Source organism: Haliotis asinina, chromosome 5, assembly GCF_037392515.1.
Source record: "Haliotis asinina isolate JCU_RB_2024 chromosome 5, JCU_Hal_asi_v2, whole genome shotgun sequence".
Classification (NCBI taxonomy): Eukaryota; Metazoa; Mollusca; class Gastropoda; order Lepetellida; family Haliotidae; genus Haliotis; species Haliotis asinina.
The window spans coordinates 9772925-9798485 of record NC_090284.1 but is presented as its reverse complement, the minus strand read 5'-3'; the positions used below and the strand labels follow the sequence as shown (position 1 = coordinate 9798485).

Below are 25561 nucleotides of genomic sequence, written 5' to 3'. Positions count from 1 at the left end.
CTGATGTCACAGCCCACTTGGGAGTCGGTAGTGAATGCAGCCGCACGACGGGACGCATGCTTGACGCGCTATAATCGCAAATCAGGTGTGATGGGAAGATTCCTTCGGAACACGCAAGCCCGGATCTTTCTCCTTTGATTTGTAGAAGGCAAAATTGTATGAAAGAAACAGGCTTGCGTCTTATAAGGAGACGTCCTTTTCTTCACACTGCGATGGATCGTGTACATTGTGATAAATTATGTCTCCTCGTTTCGAATTCCATGTACATTAAAACCATCCCCGAGTGTTGACCAATATTCTTCGAGTCGGCGACATGTTTGTAATGTTTAATGATGTTTAAAAGTGTAATTGTGCATTTAGTTTTAACGTGAATGGATGTGTGGACCTCTGTATTGATAGCGCCGGGGTAAGAAACTAAATGTGTAGACAGGATGCTCTGTAAAGTGGCTGATGGCCATTGTGGTAAATGATCTGAGGATCAACTGACATTGCTGGAGAGTATTTGTTGTTCTTTTTGTTGTAGCATTGGATTTACGATGGAGGGGATTGTGTAGTTTCCGTTGACACACTCTGTCGTTCGTTTGCTGCTTGTTCTAAATTCACTCCTATAAACAATGAAATGGTCCCCAAATAATACTCAGAAGGTCTCATGAACTAGAGTAGTTGAGAGCCTCTTTTACAAAATAGAAGTGCCTCAGACGGCCTTGCCAACAGTGGCGCAATTGTCCAAAGAGGAATCTGTGAGGGAAGAATGGTGCAACGTCATAGCTTATTGTGTGCCCTAAATTTGTGACATCATAGACAAGCTACGTCAACAATGACCTGACGTCACAGCTCACTTGAGTGTCGGCAGTGTACGCGGCCGACCCACGGGCTGATTCAGGGAGGAGGTATAATCACAGGTCGGGTGTGATAGGAAGGCGTTGTCAGCACAGGTACGCCTTGCCTTCTATTCAGCCTTAGTAATGGTAGGAAAGTTTTAGGATCAGATCACTCTGCACAGGTAGATGTGTGATGGTACTGATGGTTGCTGTCATAAAGGACTTGAAGATTAACTGACATTTCTGGAAATTGTTTCTTGTTCTTTATTGTAGCCTAGCACAGTGTATGGTCTGTTTCCTGTCGTTCTAAATTGATGCCTGTGATGTGTGCCCTAAAGTTGTGACATCATAGACAAACTACGTCAACCATCAGCTGATGTCACAGCCCACTTGGGAGTCGGTAGTGAATGCAGCCGCACGACGGGACGCATGCTTGACGCGCTATAATCGCAAATCAGGTGTGATGGGAAGATTCCTTCGGAACAGGCAAGCCCGGATCTTTCTCCTTTGATTTGTAGAAGGCAAAATTGTATGAAAGAAACAGGCTTGCGTCTTATAAGGAGACGTCCTTTTCTTCACACTGCGATGGATCGTGTACATTGTGATAAATTATGTCTCCTCGTTTCGAATTCCATGTACATTAAAACCATCCCCGAGTGTTGACCAATATTCTTCGAGTCGGCGACATGTTTGTAATGTTTTGTGATGTTTAAAAGTGTAATTGTGCATTTAGTTTTAACGTGAATGGATGTGTGGACCTCTGTAATGATAGCGCCGGGGTAAGAAACTAAGAGTGCAGACAGGATGCTCTGTAAAGTGGCTGATGGTCATTGTGGTAAATGATTTGAGGATCAACTGACATTGCTGGAGAGTATTTGTTGTTCTTTTTGTTGTAGCATTGGATTTACGATGGAGGGGATTGTGTAGTTTCCGTTGACACACTCTGTCATTCGTTTGCTTCTTGTTCTAAATTCATTCCTATCAACAATGAAATGGTCCTCAAATAATACTCAGAAGGTCTCATTAAGTAGAGTAATTGAGAGCCTCTTTTACAAAATAGAAGTGCCTCAGACGGCCTTGCCAACAGTGGCGCAATTGTCCAAAGAGGAATCTGTGAGGGAACAATGGTGCAACGTCATAGCTTATTGTGTGCCCCAAAGTTGTGACATCATAGACAACTTACGTCAACAATCATCTGACGTCACAGCTCACTTGAGTGTCGGCAGCGTACGCGGCCGACCCAGGGGCTGTTTCAGAGAGGAGGTATAATCACAGGTCGGGTGTGATTGGAAGGCGTTGTCAGCACGGGTAAGCCATGCCTTCTATTCAGCCTTAGTAATCGTAGGAAAGTGGTAAGATCAGATCACTATGCACAGGTAGATGTGTGATGGTACTGATGGTTGCTGTCATAAAGGACTTGAAGATCAACTGACATTTCTGGAAATTGTTTCTTGTTCTTTATTGTAGCCTTGGATTTACATTGGCGATGATTGTGTATTTGTCCGTAGCACAGTGTATGGTCTATTTCCTGTCGTTCTAAATTGATGCCTGTGATGTGTGCCCTAAAGTTGTGACATCATAGACAAACTACGTCAACCATCAGCTGATGTCACAGTCCACTTGGGAGTCGGTAGTGAATGCGGCCGGCCCACGGGCTGATTCCCTGAGGAGATATAATCACAGGTTGGCAGTTATTTTTAACGTGAATGGATGTGTGGACCTCTTTAATGATAGCGCGGGGGTAAGAAGCTGAAAGTGCAGAGAGGATGCTATGTAGAGTGGCTGATGGTCATTGTGGTAAATGATTTGAGGATCAACTGACATTGCTGGAGAGTATTTGTTGTTCTTTTTGTTGTAGCATTGGATTTACGATGGAGGGGATTGTGTAGTTTCCGTTGGCACACTGTGGTTCGTTTTCTACTTCTTCTAGAGTCATTCGTATCAGCAATGAAATGGTTCACAAAGGATACCCAGACGGTCTTATGAAGTTGAGGAACTGAGATCCCCGCTTACAAAATAGAAGAAGTGTGTTGACAGTCGTGCCATTGTTCAAAGACGATTGTGTAACGGGAACAATGAGAAAACGTGTTTTTGTTTTAATTGTTGTGTCTCAGAAGTTTAAGGTTGTAAGATTATAGTCACACTACGTCAATAAGAAGCTGGTACCTGAGTGGATGTGTGGGTGCGTGCGTGCATTTTACGCGTGAGTGCGTGTGTTTAAAGGAAGGAGGTCATATAGACATAAGACTGTCTGTTGATTCTTTGGTGTCCAGTATGTCCTAAATATGAATCAAATTCTGCAACCAAAGATTGGATTATGTTGTTGAAAGTATGTGATTTCATGTACCCATCTCTGAAGTTACTTTACGTTTTTTTGTAAATTCATGGTCGGCAATAACTGCATGCGTTTCGACATGATCCCCAATGGTATCACCAGGGACAATCTACGACAGTTAGATTCTCCAGGGTATCACGAACATGCCGACGTGGAGACAGTTTTGCGAAATATATGGAGTCCCCAAGACTGTCTGGAATACAACAGTCGATTTGCCACATCTGTGCCGTGGTCAAACGAGCTTCGTTACTAAATTGTTTCATTCTACATGTGTCCTCAAAATGTCTTGTCATTGCGGTCAAGGTTGACTTTAGTGAGAATTTGTCTGTTCACCAGTGTTTATTAACGAACACGTATTTGCACAACGGAGGAAAGTCTGATTATATAATATACGATTGTCTACCATAGCATGTGAGGAACCTCTTCACGTTAGGGTGTTGCAGTCTTCTAAGGCGTCGAAAGCGAACACGCCGTGATGGAACTGAAATACTGCTCAAAATGGCTTGATACCAGCTCACTCGCTCTTTTCACCGAAAAAACGATTGGGAATCCGTGGGTAATAAGTACGGTTATGCTTTTCATTCGAATGAACATACATTAGTATGGACGTGTGTGTGTGTGTGTGTGTGTGTGTGCGTGCGTGCGTGCGTGCGTGCGAGAGAGAGACACGTAATTTCCAACTAATGGTAACATGGCACAACATCTATCATCCACTTGTCGTTGTAATCAGACCCACCATAAACTGCATAGTATTTCCTTTCGACCCACCGACTGCCGACGTGTACAACTTACAACTTACAAGTGACATGCGCATCATTGCATTCTTCATAAGATTCGAGGAAGGAAATATATAAAACTCCATTGTTGTTGTATACCTTTATAATACATATCCGGACGATGTATACGTTCGTCGAAATGCCCTAAGCTCTCTATTACACACACGCCACTTTACCATAGACGTGGAACGACTTATGACGCGTCGTGCATTATTTACAGGTCAGTTTGACTATTCGTTGTGAATTATTTCCCTTGATTACTTCCTCTCCCATAATACAGTTCGAGCCACGTCCGCAGCCGCCATAGTGGAACGTGTGAGAGCTAGCAGACGCATCAAACATGAATATCTTCAGACTTTGCGGTGACATGTCCCATCTTTTAGCAATAATATTGTTATTGCTAAAGATGTGGAAGACAAGATCATGTGCAGGTGAAGTATTGTTTTATTTTGTGCGTGGTTTGGGACTTTAAATAGCGACAGGACAACCGGCGAATACACCGGTGACACGTTAGCTGCCAAAGTTGCTTGGTCCCAATAGGTGTTTGTAAATAAGACACTGAGGAACTTTAAACAGCAGCATGCATTGTTATATTGTGAAAATATTGCCTTTTAATGTTATTTGTGAAGTATAATATTACTATTCCATTTGAGGGTGCTTAGTAAAGTAAATTGCAGGATATATCTTTCGTTAACCAAGTGTAATTTGATCCCCCAGGCCGAGTCAAGTCCTGAGAAGTTCCAGTGTACACGTAGCAACCCTTTGCCCACGGGCAAGTGGCACTGACGTGGCACGATCGTTTACCATTTTTAAACAAAACACCCGCAAAACAACACTTCATCGTTTGTCACGTTGTTAAAGTAGTGGAAGCGTTTGCATGATCTGAGAAGCCATGAAGTAAAGAACAGTATGGACATTGCATGATCGAATGTTTGTTTTACCTCAACTTAAACAGTGTTATTTCTCCCTTGTTCCCTCCACCCCCACCCCACCCTCTTTACAAGAAAATCCATTTGAAAATAAGTCCCTCTCCATTTAGAATTGTACCTTCATGGTATGTTTCTTTTCATTGATATGAGTCTTGTTTGTCTGTTTTGCTTTGTGTACCCTATGTTTGTGCATTGCTGAATGAGTTTTATACATATCAGCATTGTCAAGGTACATGCAGGTAAAGAGCTGCACATGTTTCTTTAGCGCCAAATGTACGACATGGCAAGAGTTCCCCCTGTTGAAATGTTATCTATTTATTATGATTATTTCTAGGGTTTAGATATAACACTATGTTAGGTTTAGGTTAGGATTAGTGTTAGGTTTGGGTAGGCTTTCTATAAAACCATCTATTACTAGACATAGAATAATTTGAAAAAAATGGGGGTTACGGGTGGACATTTTTCCAATAATCAGTTCATTGAACCAAATCAGATTACCAACAATACCATTGTGAATTACAAACAGTAACATTCCAACTCTGCACCATGCTGATTGCCGTTTGATAAAATATTCACATCAGTTTGTGCCCTTACTTTTGTGGAAAGCAGTCCAGTAATGATCATGATATACGACAGTACATCATTTAATGAACGTAACGAAAATTAAAGTGATAACCTATCTTCATTCTTTTTCACATGTTCATCAGAAGAAATACATTTAATCTGGCCGTGCTAATGCTGTGACATTTCCCAGATGGATTTTTCCTTAGCAGAGGTTATAGACTTCAAAATGCAGAATTTGAATTTTGAACGACCATGACAAGTATCTTTGATTAGTTGGGTTTGGTTTAACTTCATGTCCAGTTGTTTTTTGTGTGCATATTATCAGGGATGTTTGGACAGAATAATGGTCAGTAAGTTCAAAATAATTATCTGTTTATTCAGTAATACTATATATGTGGAACAAAACCTTCAATGATTCTTCAGTCTGTTGTGATAAAGGCACCTGCCTAATGGCTTTTATTATGCTGTGGGTTTTGTTCTATTCTGCTGGGTAAGTATGTAACAGAAAGCAAATGAAGCCAAATGGTTTCTCAGGTTGGCAAACTATACAACAGGAATTTATTGAAAATGATGTATTAAGGTAGAGTATAATAATGTGATGAAAAGGAAGAACCCCTGAAATGCCATTACATCCAGTGAAGGGGTTGCTACATAGAATGTTTCATGTCATCAGTAATTTAGGTTTTGACCGCATAGTGTGAATGAAGTGTTAAATGTTGTCATTAACCCCTTCATGAATACTGTTTATTCCAAAAAGCATTATTTTTTTTGTGTACAGTTTCTATGACATTATGACAAATAATTACACACAATGCATGCTCTATAGTTAAGACTAATAAGGGTTTATCCATCATTAATAATTTTAACAAACTGATACTTATCCCTTAATGTATTTTCAGGTATCTCTGGCAAAAGTCAGATTCTCTTCGCCTTGGTCTTCACCTCACGATACCTGGACCTGTTCACATCATTCATCTCTATCTACAACACAGCCATGAAAATCTTCTTCCTTTCATCATCATTCTTCACAGTCTACCTTATGTTCATGAAGTTCAGGGCCACTTATGACAGTAACCATGATACATTCAGAATGGAGTTTTTGGTGGTACCAGTTGGTGGCTTGGCGTTCCTTGTCAATCACGAGTTCTCTCCCCTTGAGGTTTGTGCTTTTGTTATTGATTTTGGTGGTCAGTTTATTTGCCATCTCTTACAGGAGAAAGAGTTAGGGTGGATATAATTCTATTCATTCTTATTACTGTAGTATGCAAAGTTTGGGTCTTTTTGTGGAAGATGAAGTGTCAATACAAGGAATCACAGCAGTATGATTTTTCATAAATTGGAAATAGTTTCATGATGTTGCGTCATGAAGCTTCTGAAGCTTTTTTGGAACAGGTACAATTAATTGTTCATTTATTTATTCTTGTATACTTAGTTACAAACATATTGTGTTCAAATCCATGGTTTGTTGGCCATGATTCTGATAATGTCATTGATTGTACAGATTCTGTGGACCTTCTCCATCTATCTGGAGTCAGTTGCCATCCTGCCACAGTTGTTCATGGTCAGCAAGACCGGTGAGGCCGAGACCATTACCAGCCATTACCTGTTTGCCTTGGGATCCTACAGAGCTCTGTACATATTCAACTGGCTGTACCGTTACTACTTTGAGGGATTCTTTGACTTGATAGCTGTGGTCGCTGGATGTGTACAGACAATATTGTATTGCGATTTCTTCTACTTGTACATCACGAAAGGTGGGTATTTTAGCAATATTTTTGATTTTGGTTTGGTAACTGTTTGGTGCTGTCTTCTGTGCTGTGTTCTGAAAGTGCTCCAATATAACCCCATGATTAGGCAAGTAGATGTAGCTGGCATCCTATGATCCTGACCTAGCATGAATGACAGTGTGCTTGAAATTGATTAGTTTAGACTTTTAGATACTTTACTGATTTGGCAAATTGTCTGACTTGTATGTTGAATTGGCAGTGTCAGCAGCACTGCATTAATTTATTGCAGATGGTGAATTCTGTGTTACTTTGAAAGATTGGGACAGTTTAGATTGTGAAAAGGTTGTAAAACCAACTACCACTTGTTTTATTCTACACAATTGATTCCTTTTTCTTTTTATCTGGAATTATGCTTGGGTTGTGATAGCTTCATCTCATTGTGAATGAATGTCCTGATTGTTGTGACATATAGCAGGCATTATGATAGGCGTACGTAATTCATGTGTCACACATCCAGATTAAACTGTACTGTATCCTGTAATTAGGGTCATTCAGTATGTGCAAGAGAAAGTAACGTATGTCAATTCATATTTCATACACATATTTCTGAATCTATCTTGTGACAGGTAAAATGGTTATGGTGATTGTTTCTGTAAGTCTATATGCTACATAGAAAATACTTCTAAACCAGTACACTCATCGATAACATTTTAATGAGTGTATGATTGATGTGATAAAGGCATTTTGTTGTTTCATGTTGATTTTGAAAAAAGTCTTTGAAGTGTCATTTACCAGAGATCAGCCTTTGTGGGTCAGAAAGAAAGGCTAATTTTTGAGTCAATATCAACATACCACCAGGAACCTAAGTGTATGAATATGTACTCAGCTATGACAAATTGGTTTGCATCATTTGGATGTTTGTGAAAATTTGTGCAGTCGATATATTTGTAGAGGCAAAGAAAGATGTACACCAACCTGTTCATTTAATCACATTTAAGAAAATCACAAAGCAGGTCTATTCTGAAAAGGGGAAATTGAATGTTGATATATTTTGATGCCATCCCAAACAAAAATTCTTCTAACAGATGACATGAAAGTATTCAAATTAATCATTTTCAGGTCAATTCAAAGCATTAAAGGAAATGAGGTACGAAATCCGTGGGAATGATACATGTTGCTGCCTTCTTGGTTTGCATGGCTAGAGTAGCATCATTCAGTCTAGGACACAAGTGGCTTTGGGTCTCTCTTTCCTTGGTTCAGCCTTCTAGTTTTCCCACCTGCATTTAGAACCAGGATATTCCAGAGGAAATATGTTTTCATTATTTATTTATTTTATTTTTTTTTGACTCCCTAAAAGTACTCAAAAAAAAAAAATTTTACTGGAGACAAATTTTCTGGGAACATTTCCACATTTTTTGTTACTTGTAATAAGACGTTTGTCTTTATCCTGTTACCACTTTCAAATTTCTTTAATATTGATCAAATTATCTGGATTTAAACCTTGCCTTGTCCAGCCACATCATCTTGAATATAACACTCAATCTTTCATGGTATTTTGTAACACCCTTTAATCATGTCATCCATGATAACTGAGCATTCCTCTACACCATTGTCCCTTCTCAGCGTTTTGCACAATGTACTCACATCTTAACCTTGTCATATGACATTGTACGCCTAATGATACACCAAATCACATTGTGGTTCTGTGCATACCTGCTGCTTATAGAATTACATTCAAGGCATCCATCTTGTCAAAGTACTTATAATAAGCATGGCTGTTCTAGTTTGCAAATGTCCCATATTTAGTTCATAAAGTGTAAGACAGTCCTGGACTACAGATGGTTTCCCACTTAAATTCCCCACCCACATGCATGATAGACTTCCATTCTAAATATGCTGTAGTGTATACTAACCCACAATTCAGAAACAAGGGCTTTATGCTTCAACATTTTCAGGATGCAAAATGCATATTATTCTCCATGATAGATTACTGGTACTGTTTTCACACTAAGGTTGTGTTCAAGGTCCATCAACCAAGGTATATCATATTTGACCTGTGTTGTTGACAGCTATGTAATTGATGATCAAATATTCAATGTGTTACACATTTGAAAGACGATGTTGAGCTTGGAGATTAGGCAATTGCAAAACCAAAAAGACGTGTCAAGGTCAAGTAACCCACTCTTACGGCACTTTCTGTAATAATATTAATAACAAAGGCAAAAATATTTAAAGTATATCAATTTACAACAGGAAACTTTCATGAAAATGATTGATTTGTCCAATTCTGGAAAAAAAATCCATATTGCTTCCTGTTTTTATATTCTGTGCTCTACATGAACAGTATATGAGAGGCAACTATTGAATCAATTGATCAGGCTTTGGTGCCTTTGTTGACTCATCTTTGTGTCCCCCAAGATAGATGATTATAATATTAAACAAACATAAACACTACATTCAATATTTACATGCCAATCATTTGTAGGACGAATGTTGTTTTTTTCATTGTTTACCTTTCGTTTATAATTTAATTAGTTTGTCATTCATTGTAACCACACCCATGGTTGGAGTTTCCCTATGGTCATTGTATGTGACTATATGACTTAGTGTTGTTTCTGTATGTGTTTGGGAATGTAAATAAGGTGTACATGTTGATTTGTGTATCTGTTTGTATTCATTTGTCACAGTTTCCTGCTTACAATGGTGTCGTCACCTAGAAACATGAAGTCTGATGAAATTGTATGGTTCAAAATAATTAGTGTTTCTTGATGTGTATAAATGGCATGTGACTTATCGCACAGTGAGCCGCTGTACCTCTTAGTATCCAGTACAATCATACAACTACTAATCAGTGTCCTTTAACGTCTTTTGAGTAGCATATATCAAATTTATCAGTTGTGTGGTTTTTTTTGTCAGTGTTAATATCAGATTAAGTACATATAAAGATTCTGTCAAGTTACACCAACTTTATACTGTTAGAAGTTAAAATGATTTGACTTTTCAAGTATGAGAACGGAGTACACTTGTGTTCTGAAACACAGGATGTCAGTGTTAGTTATATTGGAGCATTTTCAGAAATGTTTTGAGCTTGAGTAATTAACAAGTGATAATCACTTGTTACATGTGTTCTTTATCATGCAATTTTCATTTTACTTCTTTTTGTTTCAGTTTTGAAGGGGAAGAAACTCAGCCTACCAGCTTGAGGATAGATATTGTCTAGAAACTTTCCTCATGTGAAAACTGAGGGCTGGAAAAGGGTCAAAGTTAGTGGACGGAAAAAGTAAGGCATGCTTCAAGAAGCCTCCTGGAAGTTCAGAAAGAAATTGGATATCAACTTGCCTCCAGTTACAGACCATAGCTGTAAATTATATCCTATATAAGATATTTTCATGAATATTGACTATAAACAATGATTGTTAGCATTCTTGTTTAAGGTAGTTGGAGCAATTGTTTTATCAGACTGGTGAAATGATATTTGTAAATGACTTTAACAATTGCTTCTCAGTTTTTGTTTTTGTGCATTTGCAAGTAACCAGCAATTTTGGTCTTCACATGACTAGGACACACCAGCAGTTGTGTACATGATCATGTACCTACTAACACTAACCATGAAAGGTTCATAATCATTGACAAGCACCAGATCTGTACACTTCCCTGGTAGTTGTGTCAACAAAGGAGCATGCTTTACTTGATTGGTAAGTTGCTATGAAGTTGATCATGCTGCGGTATTTTAATATAGCCATCAGAATGTATGTTGTGTATGTCTGCCTGCAAGATAATGAAAAGTATTTTATAAAAGGAGTTTGGGCTTTTTTTGTAACTTGCCAGTTGGTCATTGGACTTTCTTTTCTGAAATTCTCATTGGTATGTTGATGTGATGGGCACATGTCTGACTTGGTTTGGCCAAATTGGTCTGTACTACAAATGCCAAGGCCTGGTTCTCTTGGTCAAATAGCTTGTTGCTTCAAATTAGATATGTGCCCCTCAGGTATGTGATGTGAACAGTTACTATCAATTCTATTGTTCTATATTATCATTATCAATAGTTTTAGTTTTGTTACAATTATTTTATAGGATATGCATTTGTTGGTTCCATTGTTTGATAGGATACACACAAGAGGTACAAGATAAGACTTTGTATCAGACTCCCGTGTTCAAAATTTGCCAGGTGAAGAAATACAAAATTGCTTGTATTTGACTACCAGTGATTCAAATTGAGGATGTTTTGTGAGCAAGGAAATGATTCTGGACATAGGGAGCATCATTCTGTAGTCTAGAATGGTCTGTGTGAATGTAAAGTTGTTCAACACTTGTTTTGTGAGTCATGTTAACATCAAATCTTCAACCAGCAGTAGGATTGTGTGAAGTGTATCTGACTTCCATGAGGGATATAAGATAATACTATTTTCTTAATAGGTGCATTTTGTACATATGTCATGTCTACTGATGCCATATTATCTGTGTTTTGCTGTCTCTATGGGGACCAGGGATGATGATAATGATGATGGAAAACATTATGTTGGTGATCAACTCACTGTTTCTTGTTAGTTAATCTTGCTCTTACAAACAGGCAGGACTTCATGCATATTGTTCTGATTTGTATTGTTCTGGTAAGTAATCATGCAGAAAAATAATTATTGTCAGTAAGTATGTAAATTCTGCAATATGTCAAGATTGTAAGCCTGTTTTAACAGGCCTTAATTTTTCGACCACTGATATCATTAAGGTACTGTCAGGCATGATGTAATGCTTGTGAATTCTTTGGAATTTGTTTTCCATGGTTTATAAGAACGGGAACTCATGTTGGGGCATCAAGTAGATGACTGTTACCCCAGTGATGAAAACAGCTTTACCACTAGTCTGTACTGTACAAGCATCCCGCTTAACTGTCGAGACAGGGGTCCTGCAGCATCGACAGCATTCAGCCAAGTCTGAATCCATGTGGATCTTTCACACATATCTTTTGTTCCTTTCAAACCTTCTTATCTCAACAGGTGTGGTATTTCTTTTTCTGAATCCATGGAACTAATCATTTTCACAGCTATGTTTACTGCTGATGTACTCAACAACACATGGGTTTTTGAGGTACTCTCCATATCAGACGTTGTAGTTATCTGTACTGTAACCACTGGATATCATGGACCCCTGTTGTCGTCTCCTCTTTTTGCCATTTCATTCATTTGTACAGACTATTTATTCATTATTTCATAATGGTGCCTGGATTTGATTCTTCATAACAGCTGTAATCTACCATACTGAACCATGTGTAGACTGTTGCATGCAAATAGAGTAGTCATTCTTGGTTTTGTTGTTAAAATTATATGATATGTGACATCTTGTCAAAAACCTTTCACCAACTTGCTGTAAGCAACAAATGAATTGTATAAATAAAGACAAACACTTAACTATATTGTTTTTCTCTCTTCATTTTATTCATGGAAGTGCTTTACCATTGAGCTCTAAATTTATATCACTGTAGACTAAAAATTCAGGAAATTACAGATAGTAAGCTCCCTGCTTAAATGGCACTATGCAGACGATGTTTTATTTCTCCATACATATAATTATGTATGTAGGGCAGACATGTAGGGTTACGTTTTATTCCCCCTTAGGCACTTACGAAAGCAGGTGGTATGTATCTATATCCATGCACATATATCTCTCCTTTTACACACTCACTTTTTTCATCTTATGTCTACTCTCAGTGGGATAACAGACAAAACAATCTGTTGAAACCATTCAAGTGCAGCTGAAGCACCACAAAGATATTGATTATCAGTATAAGTTACTGAAAAGGGAGCTCCTTGTGGTAAAAGATGTGTGTATATGCACTGTCACCATTCACGCTGCTAATCAGACTGGACTTGAGTAGCGAACCAAACGCTCCTTAAACTTGCCAATGTGAACTTGCTCCTGAAACAAGGACAGTGTCTTGAGCCATCAGATATTTACTCCTCACATAACACGTTCCACTTGTTTGTCACATGGTTACAATATAAGTTATCACATCGTGTCAAGGGAAACACAGGGTTTTATCAGTCCCGATTCATGATGGCTGTACATGGTATTTTATCAGAGTCACGTGGACCAATGAAATCTCGACTTTCTTACATGAGGCTAGATAATGTGTTAAACCCATTTCTGTCTTTTCCCTGCCATCACTGGAATGTTTCTATAACAACTCGCTCACTCGCTGTAGTTAGTCTCTACTTCAAGGCCGTGACCATTCATTCAGAGGGCTCATCGTGCATGTAGCTGCTTCAACACATGCTATAGGACTGTCAGACATAGAAAAATGTTTTTTGTCACGTTTGTTTCTACCATTTATGTAGTTGATGTGCAACAATGTGAAATATCTGTTAAAGTAAGTTCAGCCTAACTACAGTTACAGTTATGCAAATTAGTGTGCAATGATACTTTATTACAAAGGACACTTTTTAATGCCCTTTTTAAAATTAGACTTCGCTTCATTATAAACAATATCTGTCATGGAAAATAATAACTTTCATTGTAACTATTAAGCATGTCGCTACCATGGAGTCTCACTATCACTATAAAAGGAAACAGGTAGAAGGTGTCATCTCAAAACCAAAACCAGGATGGTTAAAGTGGCAGATGATGGTTGGGGTCAGGCTGGGGGATAGAGATAAAAGCTGAGATATGATAATCCGATAGAGGAATTGAAGTAGGAGTAGTACATGGCATGTCCTAACATAAAACAATACCCAGTCCTGTCGATCTTTAGGTGATCAGGCCACCTATATATTTTGACACATTTAATACAATGCTTTACAATGGGTAACAGGTATCATTCTCTTACATATCTTAACATAAACTTCATGACAGAAAGACAGCGTAAAGATGTTGAATATTAGATGAGTCATACTCAACACACATGAAAAGGCACAAAACACCTTTGAGATGACCCCTTGCACCTGTAGGCAGCACATGCATGTCATGGCTGGTGAGTCGACTTTCTGTTGTCATACCTGGCTGAACGATCTAAATGCCATCTATGGTCTAATCTATTGTTTTCAGCAGCTAGTCATATTTTTTTCTAAGATTTGCCTGATTTTATGAGTAAACATGCATTTCTGGATATCCCTCTTACGCATCACACTGAATGCCCATTTAGGTCGAAGTCAGTTATTTCAACATATCCTATTTGCGGTTGTATAAATTTGAGGGATACAGAGTAGACTAACAGCCTAAAATAATTGCTATTTCTATTTCCAGCAGTACTTTAGCCTGACTGTTGAAGGGACCCAGCAGTGACAGCCTAGCCCCTAAACATAACTGGAGTGGTTTAAAAGTAATAACACTAGTGCAAAACAGTCTTTGAATGGCATTTAGAACTGATACACATAAAGGCGAAATTTGATGACTGTCAGCTTTTTTATTTGAAGAACACAACATTCTGGTGTATGTGTATACATCACATCAAGTGAATGAAAGACTAGGAGACAGCTATATGTAAAGTAAAACATGAAAGCCAGGAGTTGATTACTGGTAAACACATATAAGATGATCCACGACCTGACAAATGACCCCAATTTGCATACTTGGGAACGCCCCACAGAACGATCCACTTGAAACAAGAGGGAGGCAGGCTGTGATAAATATCGAGAAGTTCATTTTCACCGTGCGTTTCACGCATGAATTGTTATAGCACACTCGATTTGGGAACAGGTACAATCCTAACGAATTGAATCAACACAATCTACTGAGCAAATATGTTTAGGACCACCGATCCATTTCACGAAGCAAATGACATTTTCCTGGGTTTTTTTTAACAAAATTGTTGAACATCTAAAATGCTTGTCAATGCCCCAATCATCTATTTGTCTTCGTCTTAACTAAAGGTTAGCGTGGAATATCAGTATCTTGTGACTGAAATTGCAGTCTTATCATTCGAAGGAATATGCGGTGTGGATTTCATGTCACGGTTAGCATGTATTGCACGTGCATAATCATCAAGCTACCTGTAGCAGCCAAGTGTACTCCCCCACTTCGTTGTACCGCCTCTCTTGTCACAAATGCGTTTAGTGCGCAGGATCATCTAATGTGTGTCTAGCAGTAGCACTAAATTTGTAAGGTGGATGGACTACAGACATAATGTGGTAGTCTGGAGAATAATATGCAGAATACTAAACTCGCTTCCATGAAATACCATTTTCATTAAACTCGTGAAAGATTTTGTATGAAACTAGCTTTCTCTTGTTTGACACCAAATCATTAACTCATTTATAAAAATGCTATTACATGGAGGACCGTTTAGTATCTTCTATATATCACGCTAAGGGACACCAGAAATGGATTTCACACTTTGGATCCATAGGGGGAATCAAACCAGAGTCTATGGCATGACGAGCAAAAGCTTGAACCACTTGACTAGAAGAGACATAAAACTTACAAACAACTCAAAGTAATAAAGATAAGAGTTGTTTTGTGATGTTCCCTGTTTTAACCCTGACAATAAGCCTTGTTTCATGACGTGTACATATTTAAAGTTTAAACAGCCAGCCAAGCATACACCGTATCGTGGAATGTAACACATGGTGGAACAATTGTGTTCACCACATGCCTCCCAGATCAATACAGTCTAATTTCATGTGGTAGTATTCAGATATTCATTGTCACACAGAGTTATTTACAGGATGTGGTTTACTATTAACTCCATAAATGAGCTACAAAGATCAGCATGCAACATCTTGTTCCTGTGTACCACTCAATGTTTGATAAGGTGAGTGAGTGAGTTTAGTTTTATGCCGCACTCAGCAATATTCCAGCTATATGGCGGCGGTCTGTGAATAATTGAGTCTAGACCAGACAATCCAGTGACCAACAACATGAGCATCAATCTGCGCAATTGGAAACCGATGACATGTGTCAACCAAGTCAGCGAGCCTGATCACCCGATCCACTTAGTCGCCTCCTACGACAAGCATAGTGGCCTTTTATGGTAAGCATAGGTTGCTGAAGGCCTGTTCTACCCTGGAACCTTCACGGGTCTGTTTGATAAAGACATTTGTATCACTCCATGATACTCAAACCTTGTATGTCATGTTGGTGTTTAAACATATCAGATTATCCCTGTCAAAAGTTGAGTAGAATAGTTCATATTTGATGAATATGTAATTGAAGGCTTATAGAAAACTTAGGATCTGTTTGTTCAGAACAATAATATGAAATGATGTTTGTGACAATTTTTTTAGTTAAATGGTCGATTACTATGATTGATAAAAGACACACTTCAACATCAGTTAATTTTCTATAAGCTCAGTGCAAGAACTGCATTCCCCCAGGGACCATATAATTAATCACGGAGTCACTGATTCCACCTACCTTCAACATGGTGTCTCGATGACGTATGGTGATGACCCCAGTGTCGAGAGTTTGATCATTTAGCACTACAGTATATGGTACACCCAGCTCATCATTTCTGTAACAGGTGGATATGCTAACTGGGATATAGAGAGTGACTAAAGACTGTATGCAGCTATATCCTGTTTAAATATGGTGTCCTAGAAACAATAATTTCTGAGTCAGGTAATCAGGTGGTCTTAGCAATCACAGCAATATTTGCTGTGAGTTGACATGAAATTAGTCAGGTCAGGTATTGTGTCCTGTTGATGTTTTCTGATTTATCAAACATTAAAAAACATAATTGTTATTTCTCAAGTCTTGATCATCAAAAGGTTTTGGCACACATATTTTCACAAATTATCTTGTGCCCTGTGAATTATCCAGTCCCCATGCAGAGAAACTGGTTGCGATTTCACTTCAGAAACAAGTAGTGAAAGTGTATTGGTCACCACAGAATGAGATACGCTTACTGACCTCAAAATATATATTTTAACTAAGTGGCAACATAGCAACAAATATTTTTTCAAGCTAGCCCCTGCTAAAGTCAAGAAATTGTGCCAATAATGTAGGTAGACCATCACATCTAACACAACTTCTGTTTTATTATGGACAGATCATACATAACACTTATGCAGCATTTATTTCATCTATGAATCCAGATGGACAAAGTATTAAAAGGGTTTCTGTTTACTGGTCAAGGGCCAAATAGAGAACCACTTGTGTTGCCTGGATACACACTGGCTGACACGGTGACAAGCAAGGGGTACCAGGGACCTAGTCTGGAATCACCTATGTTGCCTGAATACACACTGGTTGACATGGTGACAAGCAAGGGGTACCAGGAACCTAGTCTGGAATCACCTGTGTTGCCTGGATACACACTGCTTGACACAGTGACAAGCAGGTGGTGCCAGGGACCCAGTCTGGAATCACCTATGTTGCCTGGATACACACTGGTTGACGCGGTGACAAGCAAGGGGTGCCTGGGACCTAGTCTGGAAACACCTGTGTTGCCTGGATACACACTGGTTGACACGGTGACAAGCAAGGGGTGCCTGGGACCTAGTCTGGAAACACCTGTGTTGCCTTTGGTTACATACTTTTCTTTATTCTAGACAAGTTCAATAAGATCCATTCTACTATTTAATAAATTATATCAAATGCTGCGAATTGAACACTTGCATCATTGCGAAAAATCTGCATCTGTTGCCCAAAAATATTAATTGACTAATCATGTGGTGAATTGAAGTCTCCACATCAAATCTATAAACACACCGAGATAGGGAATGTCATCAGGCTATTCAAAGTGATGATTCTTCAATAATGCAGTAGAAGGTATAGGACCACAACAACTGAGAGTAACTCAAATAGAGATTCTATGACATGGACACCATCATTGCCTCGCTCAAACCATTAATGAAAGGTGATTAACAATAAAATCCTTAGGATGACCTGTAACAGTTAATTTGTGTTACAACTTTGGTTAATATACAGGTTTGATGCACTATAGAAGTGTGAATAATGGAGGGGGTTTGTAAATAGTGCAGACAGGTAAAAATCAAGACAAATTGTTATGTGTGTTGAGACTTGTACCTGCAACATGAATCAAAAGAAGATACACCATTGGCCAGATTATTAATGTGAATATTTAGTTGCTTTTGTGTTTTCTTCTGAAACCTACAAATTATGAAACATACAAGAAAAAAACAGCATGGTTTCAATTAGCTGTCACACTAATCCAATATCATCTACTACAGCCACTGATTGCTATAAATCATGCATTTTCAACATTAGTTTGTCATAGACTCATACCGTTTGAACTGAGCTTCTTGTGTCAAGCTGACATCGGCCGTGTCCAGCACCCTCAAGCCTGCCTCTCGAAGCTCCTGGCACCAGTGTGTAGTAATAAGCCGTAACTCTCTGGACTTGGAGCCTGTGTTCACCATGGAGACATTGTATGGAGCTAAATGTGGATGAAACTGTAAAACCTGAGAAAATATGAAATTGAAAACATTATCATACTGACTCTCCCATACATTATTATATTTTTTATGGTTAAAATACAAATACTTTTGATGTCTTCTGAGTTAATCGCAGTTAGGAACCGCTCTTTCATGAGTGAGCGAGTGAGTTTAGTTTTATGCTGCACTCAGCAATATTCCAGCTATATGGTGGCGGTCTGTAAATAATGTGTGGACCGGACAATCCAGTGATCAACAACATGAGCATCGATCTGTGCAATTGGGAACTGATGACATATGTTAACCAAGTCAGCGAGTCTCACCACCCGATCCTGTCAATCGCTTCTTATGACAAGCATAGTCGCCTTTTATGGCAAGCATGGGTTGTTGATGGCCCATTCCACCCCGGGACCTTCCCGGGTCACTGCTCTTCCGGGGCAACTTATGTATGAAATATAAAATTTTGACCCTGATTTTAAGGATCAAGTTAGTGGGGTGGTTTATCTACCTCAACTATCCTAAAATTAGGCAGATCTTTTATGAGACAATCTATCAGGAATTAAACTGAACGTAGTGGCTCATTTGCAGTTTCATACACACAGTACATGAAGCACTATGACATGACTTAAGATAATTTAATGAAAATATTGTCTGTAATCACATAAAAAACACAAATCCCATTTTAGGTCTAACATTCTCTCAACATTTTCTGAGTTTGGGAAATTTTATAATTAAGGTGAGATGTAAAAATCATCTTGCTGTATCATGTCTGATTTAATCTTGAAAGTTTCTGTGATATTACTTTGAATAATTAAAGGTCATAGAAACCTTTTCTGAATCATTTAACTGAGAGAGCTATAACCTTGGCCCATTACTTTGTATGACTGATCTCTTTTATTGGATATGGGGGATGTGGTTAGCCTAATGGTTTAAGCATTTGTTGTTACCCCAACACCCTGAGTTTGATTCCCCACGTGGGTGAAATGTGTGGTCTCCCCACTGTGATGTTGCTGGAATATTGATGAAAAGCCTAAAACTAAACTCACTTACTTATCATGTAACATGTTTCAGATGCTTCTCATATCGCAAACTGCCGCTGCCCTCACCTTTACTCATGCCTGTCTCAACTAGTGTTAAAAAGCCTCAGTAAAATAGTTTCACTACTACCATTCTGGCACCATTCTGCTTGATAGTTTTGTTTGTAGAAAAGGTCTGTTTCTCCTGGAAAGCATCTGCCAGAAAAGCTGCCATAGCGTCTTCTAGTGATGTCTGGCACTCAATGACATGGGGATACACCATTTTCCTACTGGCTCGGGCCTGGAAGCAGCAGACACAAGAACCAAGATCAATCACATACATGCTGGATCATGTTCACACTGGATCACACATGCTGGATCATGTTCACACTGGATCACATATGCTGGATCATGTTCACACTGGATCACATAGATGCTGGGTCATGTTCACACTTGATCATATACTGGATCATGTTCACGCTGGATCACATACATGCTGGGTCATGTTCATATTGGATCACATATGCTGGATCGTGTTCATGCAGCATAACATTCACACTGGATCATATACATGCTGGATCATGTTCACACTGAATCATATATGAGCTGGATGATGTTCATGCTGGATCATATCAATGTTAGATCATGTTCACACTGGTCCACATATGCTAGGTTATGTTCACAATGGATCACATATGCTGAATCATGTTCACACAGGATTACATACATGTTTGATCATGTTCACGTGGGATTACATACATGTTTGATCACCGGATCACATTTATATGGTGGATCACATTCACATTGGCTCACATATGTTGGATCATGATTACTCAGGATCACATACATGATAGTTCATGTTCATGCTGGATCATGTTTACACTGGATCACATACACTGGATTGTGTTCACATTGGATAATACATAAGCTAGACCAAGTTCGTGCTGGATCATTTTTACGCAGGATCTTGTTCACATGGAATCATATATAAGCTGGATCATGTTCACACTTGATCAAATGTGCAGGATCATGATTACTCTGGATCACATATATGCTAGATCATGTTCACACTGCTCCACATCTATGCTGGATGTTCACACTGGATCAGAGATATATGCTGTATCATGTTCACACTGGCTCACATCCATGCTTGATAATGTTTACACTGGATCATAAACACAAGGGATCGCATATGACAGATCATGTTCATAGTGGATCACACCCATGCTGGATCATGTTCACACTGGACCACCTTTAAATGGTGGATGATGTTCACACTGGATCACACACATGCTGGATCATGCTCACACTGGATCACATATATGCTGGATCATGCCCACACTGGATCATATATACAAGGGATCACTTCCACACTGATCATATAATCATACTGGATCAAGCTCAAACCTGAACATGCACACGCCGCATCACCTCACTCACACTGCATAATGCACACTCACACTGGGTCATTCAATTGTTTTGTGCAGTGGTCAGTGCAGCAGTGGTCAGTGCAGCAATGGTCAGTGCAGCAAAATTCATGACATGTTTTCATGATAACTTTCTGTCTGCACTGATAGGAGATAAGTATTCACTGCCTCTGTGAGTCAGTGACAGACAAGATATTGAGGAGAAATGTTCTTTTGTGGAATCTCATGTAACAGAAGCTGCCTGGATGTGATAATATTATTTATACCACAGTAAGAAACATTTAGTACTATCACATCAATGTCACACAATAAACCAGGTCACAGTATAATCAGATCTGCTCTGGCCTTGGAAACCTATTCTACACTATAATATACACAGACTTACTACTACTAGCTGCAGTCATTTTCATACTTCATATTTTACTAACCTGATGGTTTATTCCTGACTGCTCTTCCAACTGTTTGATGTCATGATCACCATGGTTACATACTGTTTCTATTGTACTCTGTCCCCATGGAAACTTATACTCTATAGATGAAGAAGTTTTCCCATTAGGTACATCGTTGTTGCTAGTTACAAACTGTGATGGCTTGCTGGAGAACTGAAGATAATGACAAAAAAATCATGCTCTGAAACATCATTACTTGCGAAATTGCAAATTTACATGTTTCTGTTTAATTCAGCTAATATATTAACAGCTTGGAAAGAAATCAACCAATCACATCTTTCAGCACAAACATGTATTTACTTCTTAGAGGCAAAGTTATTTTCTACAATGTCATTCCAGGTGTGTATGTCCACAGCTCAGAGCACTCTATATCACATTCCCGGGGAATAACACTGTCATCAGATCACATCCATACTGTGTTGGCTTGATAACAATACTTCATGATGACATGGGCTGCATATGTTTTCTTCTGTGAGTCCTCAAGTCTGTTGAGAACTTACACAATTTTTTGTAAAAATATTTGTTGATGCATTTAGAAAATCAAATCTCAACAGTAGCAGTTTTTCTTTACAGCAGTGTTCACCTTGGTAAGTAATTGTAAACCAAGAAACAGTTAAGGGTTCAATACCTGTCTCCACCATCGAAGTCTGAGACTTAGCCAGTGATCGAAGTTCTGTGAGGCACTGCCTGGGGCACAGTAATAATGGTGGACCAGGTGTGTCTGGTACAGACCTCTGTAACAATATCAGATTAAAATAATAAAAGAGCATGAGTTGAACTGACCAAGAATGAGAATATTGGAAACACTGGTATCCAAACCCATGTGAGGATCAACCAGTGTTAAGAAAGCTACTGAGCGCAGTTGATTGCATAGCCCTAACAGTAAGTGCTAGGACAACTTACTGTGAGAGAAGTGGGTGTTGGGGTGAGCTGTTGTCCTCAGACTCAGTCTGATGGAACTGAAAGCAGGTACCGACTGCAGCCTGTGCGAGGGGAAGTCTTCTATTGACTTGTTCCAGACTGTGAAGGTAACTGCCAAGTAAATCTGAAAAAAAAAAACAATTGTGGATATATTTCCAAGGAAACTCATGCAAATACATTGATCAAAATAACTCAGGAAGCTTTATTGAAAATGAATAAAAGAATTGGTTTTTCTCTTAGAACACCCTCACCAGGAGTGCGTGCATGCATGTGTGCATGTGTGCTTGCATGTGTGTGTGCTTGCGTGCATATATATGTGTTCTATTTTCTGTTATATTGCATCACTCTGAAATATTCAAGTTATGCAATCCTTCAGTGGTGCATCCCCTCATCAGCACCAAACTTGCAATCAAACATGTTTCTTATGTGTATTCTTCCTATTTAGTCATGACAAAAAGATAAACAAACGTAATAATAACAAATTCGAGAAGAAAGACTGCAAGATAATGTATTTACTTTTAGACAAAGATGACGTTAGGCCAACATCCGCAACCATAGTCTTTTCTTCCCTGAAAAATACAGAAGTATAATTAAAGAAATACTTTCTACACTGATACACAATCACTGACAAACATCCTGCACAATTTCATTAATTCAGAAATTAAATTCATACTTAGACATAATTGTTACATTTGCATACATATAAATGTTGTTTACAATCATTTGTGATAGTTATCACACCACACATAGATCATCCACCAATCAAGCTTGTGAAAGTCTGCAATCTAACAGTGTGTCTTTCTGCAAATCCATTTCCATACACATACCACATACCACATTCTGGATATAAGCATTTCAGAGGCAAATACATGATAATGAGATAATAGGTTCACATTATCTACAAAAATTATGATGTGACTTGGAAAAGGGTATAGATAACATGTAAAGAAGCTGGAAAAGAGGGATGGTGTGCACACACTGCTCTCCCTCTCTAGATACACCAGAGCACTGATGGATTTCAGTGAAATGTCAACACATCAAAACGAGTGAGTTTTACACCACTTTCAGCAACATTCAGCAATATCATGTCAGGGGACACCACAAATGAGCTTCAGACACTGAACCTTTGGGGGAAATGAACTCTGGTCTTCAGCATCCCGAGAGAACGCTTTAACCAGTAGACTACCCCAGCACCATTCCACAATTCAGAAGCCATCCAAAGTGTATTTTGCACTGATATCACTGGAAACAAACACTGAACATTATGTAGATAATGTGTCAAAAAGTCATAAAGGCTATCCAACCCATACCAAGCATATTTACTTAATTCAAGGGAGTCTTCCAAAATGCCCTTGTGTCACTGTTGCCAAAATAACCTTTGGAACTAAATGAATCACTTCAAAGAAGGTGAACAGTGTCAGCAAAACAACACAACTGGGAAATCATGTATGGGATTATTCTACATCCTGCTACAATCCCTAACAGAAACTAAAACTAATAAACTTATACCTGAGTCCTAATGCTATACCAGTCCCTGAGTTTGACAAGTTAGGGGAGACAACTGATGCTTCCACTGGAAATGTATTTTCTTGGAGAGAAACCATGTGATTCCACCTGAAATGGTAAATCTGTGGTTGTCTTGAATGTCTTTTTCAGCTGTAATGACAGTAAGATTTTAATCACAGAGATATATAATATAAAAATATAACGGACAATGTTGTCTAAATCATTATTTTTACACGATAGAATTGTTGTTTTTCACATATACTGGCCAAATTCATCCTTGCTGGGGTAAACACTGTAATTGTTGCTGAAGAAATGGCAGCCATTTTCTGAAAAGGTTACCAATGCTGCTAACACTTATTCTAAGCATCTAGATTTTTAGATTTGATAAAATGCATTAAGGCGACAACCTACAAAAGCTTGTCAAAATGTCAGTAATTTATCCCTACAAAAATAATACAATCTGAATGCGCTTACCATTCATGGAGTATATTCTTCCTAAGCAGCACCCCAGGAGTTCCATAAGAGTACATGTGTGCCTCGGTTCCATTCACTGTACATATTCTTGACATGACAAATCTGTGAACTTGCAACAGCTCAAAGAGCTTGCTGATACAACTTGTTGCTGCTTCAGTTCCCATTCTGCTTGCAGTGTATGTTGGCACTGTAGAATCAACACACCTGAATTAACAATCATATACATGTAAAATCAGACTAACAGGCTACCGAATGTCTGTGATTGCACATGAAACATTTTCTCTAATTCCTTGGGTTTTGAGTTAAACAAATGGCACTGCATATACATATACATGTACATAGTCACACAATTGTCAATTGTGCGTTTTACATTCTGCAATACAGTGCTCTCAAGTATGCCACTAACCCAGAAATGTTTCCTTTTGAGAAACCCCAAACTTTCATACACTACACTCTAACATTCTCATTGTCATGTTTTTAAAAAAATAACTTTCTTAACAATGTATACAAATACTGACGTAAGTTACAAAATGTTAAAATTCCCAAGAAAATACATCAAATTCCACTGTGTGCTTATATGATACAGCCTTGTTCATTGCATGTTAAAAATGACTATATAAACTTGAACAATGATAAAACAAGTCAGTGAATCTATTTCATCCAATGCTATCTAAATTGTTAATTCAAGACAGGCATGAACAAAGGCATAAAGTGCACAACATATTAAAGTCTGATGTACATGTGATGTTACTTTCATAGCAAAGATGTTACCTCGCTTTTAGTGCATTTACAAATAATTACAACTGGTCTTCAAGCTGTTAATGTTTCAGATTTTGTGTATTGCTCACTTCAGCCACGCATAGTGCACAGTGTGAAGAATTAAGCCAATTCACATACTTAACTATGCATTCCCTCCCTCAAGCTATATTTACTGAAAAGTTCGTATCAGGGAGACTATATACAGTACTGCTAAGCGCTGCCAAACTTGCGCTGAGAACGGAACCAAGTAACCTATCCCTATTATAGATTATCCATGTTGAAGATCATGTTCGTATGTATACACACACTTTGATGATTTATTCACATTGTTCATTTCTAACAGTGGTTGTCTCACAGAAATAAACCACAAGATTTACATATTTCAGACTATCTGCTATTGTGGGTAATTTAACCAAGGCTGTACTTAAAATATATACTCATCATGCGTCACATGTCAATGTCTCAAACTATTATATCAACAAACCCACGTGTTTGACGCAGTACCACTGCGCATGCATGTATAACCATAA

At 38.5% G+C, this 25561-nt stretch overlaps 2 protein-coding genes across 4 annotated transcripts; one reads left to right on the top strand and one right to left on the bottom strand.

Annotated features, from left to right (window-relative positions):
• Nucleotides 1-4164: 4164 nt before the first annotated feature.
• Nucleotides 4165-12557, top strand: LOC137283637 (ER lumen protein-retaining receptor 2). Of its 2 annotated transcripts, XM_067815233.1 has the most exons (5): nt 4201-4363; nt 6325-6584; nt 6927-7179; nt 8272-8299; nt 10321-12557. In XM_067815233.1, exons 1-5 carry the CDS (start codon nt 4273-4275, stop codon nt 10370-10372), a joined length of 684 nt encoding a protein of 227 aa, XP_067671334.1. In that variant the 5' UTR covers nt 4201-4272; the 3' UTR covers nt 10373-12557. The 2 variants fall into 2 exon arrangements, with proteins under 2 accessions (XP_067671335.1, XP_067671334.1); XM_067815234.1 differs by lacking the exon at nt 8272-8299 and having other exon boundaries at nt 4165-4363.
• Nucleotides 12558-12562: 5 nt separating this feature from the next.
• Nucleotides 12563-25545, bottom strand: LOC137283635 (DNA polymerase subunit gamma-2, mitochondrial-like). 2 transcript variants are annotated; one of them, XM_067815231.1, is made up of 11 exons: nt 25520-25545; nt 24273-24459; nt 23802-23906; nt 22809-22861; nt 22275-22416; nt 22000-22105; nt 21351-21524; nt 19647-19796; nt 18331-18506; nt 16498-16594; nt 12563-13065 (listed from the first exon to the last, which is right to left on the bottom strand). In XM_067815231.1, exons 2-11 carry the CDS (start codon nt 24434-24436, stop codon nt 13006-13008), a joined length of 1227 nt encoding a protein of 408 aa, XP_067671332.1. In that variant the 5' UTR covers nt 24437-24459; nt 25520-25545; the 3' UTR covers nt 12563-13005. The 2 variants fall into 2 exon arrangements, with proteins under 2 accessions (XP_067671332.1, XP_067671333.1); XM_067815232.1 differs by lacking the exons at nt 12563-13065; nt 16498-16594; nt 25520-25545 and adding an exon at nt 18009-18111 and having other exon boundaries at nt 24273-24453.
• Between the last annotated feature and the right edge of the window lie 16 nt (nt 25546-25561).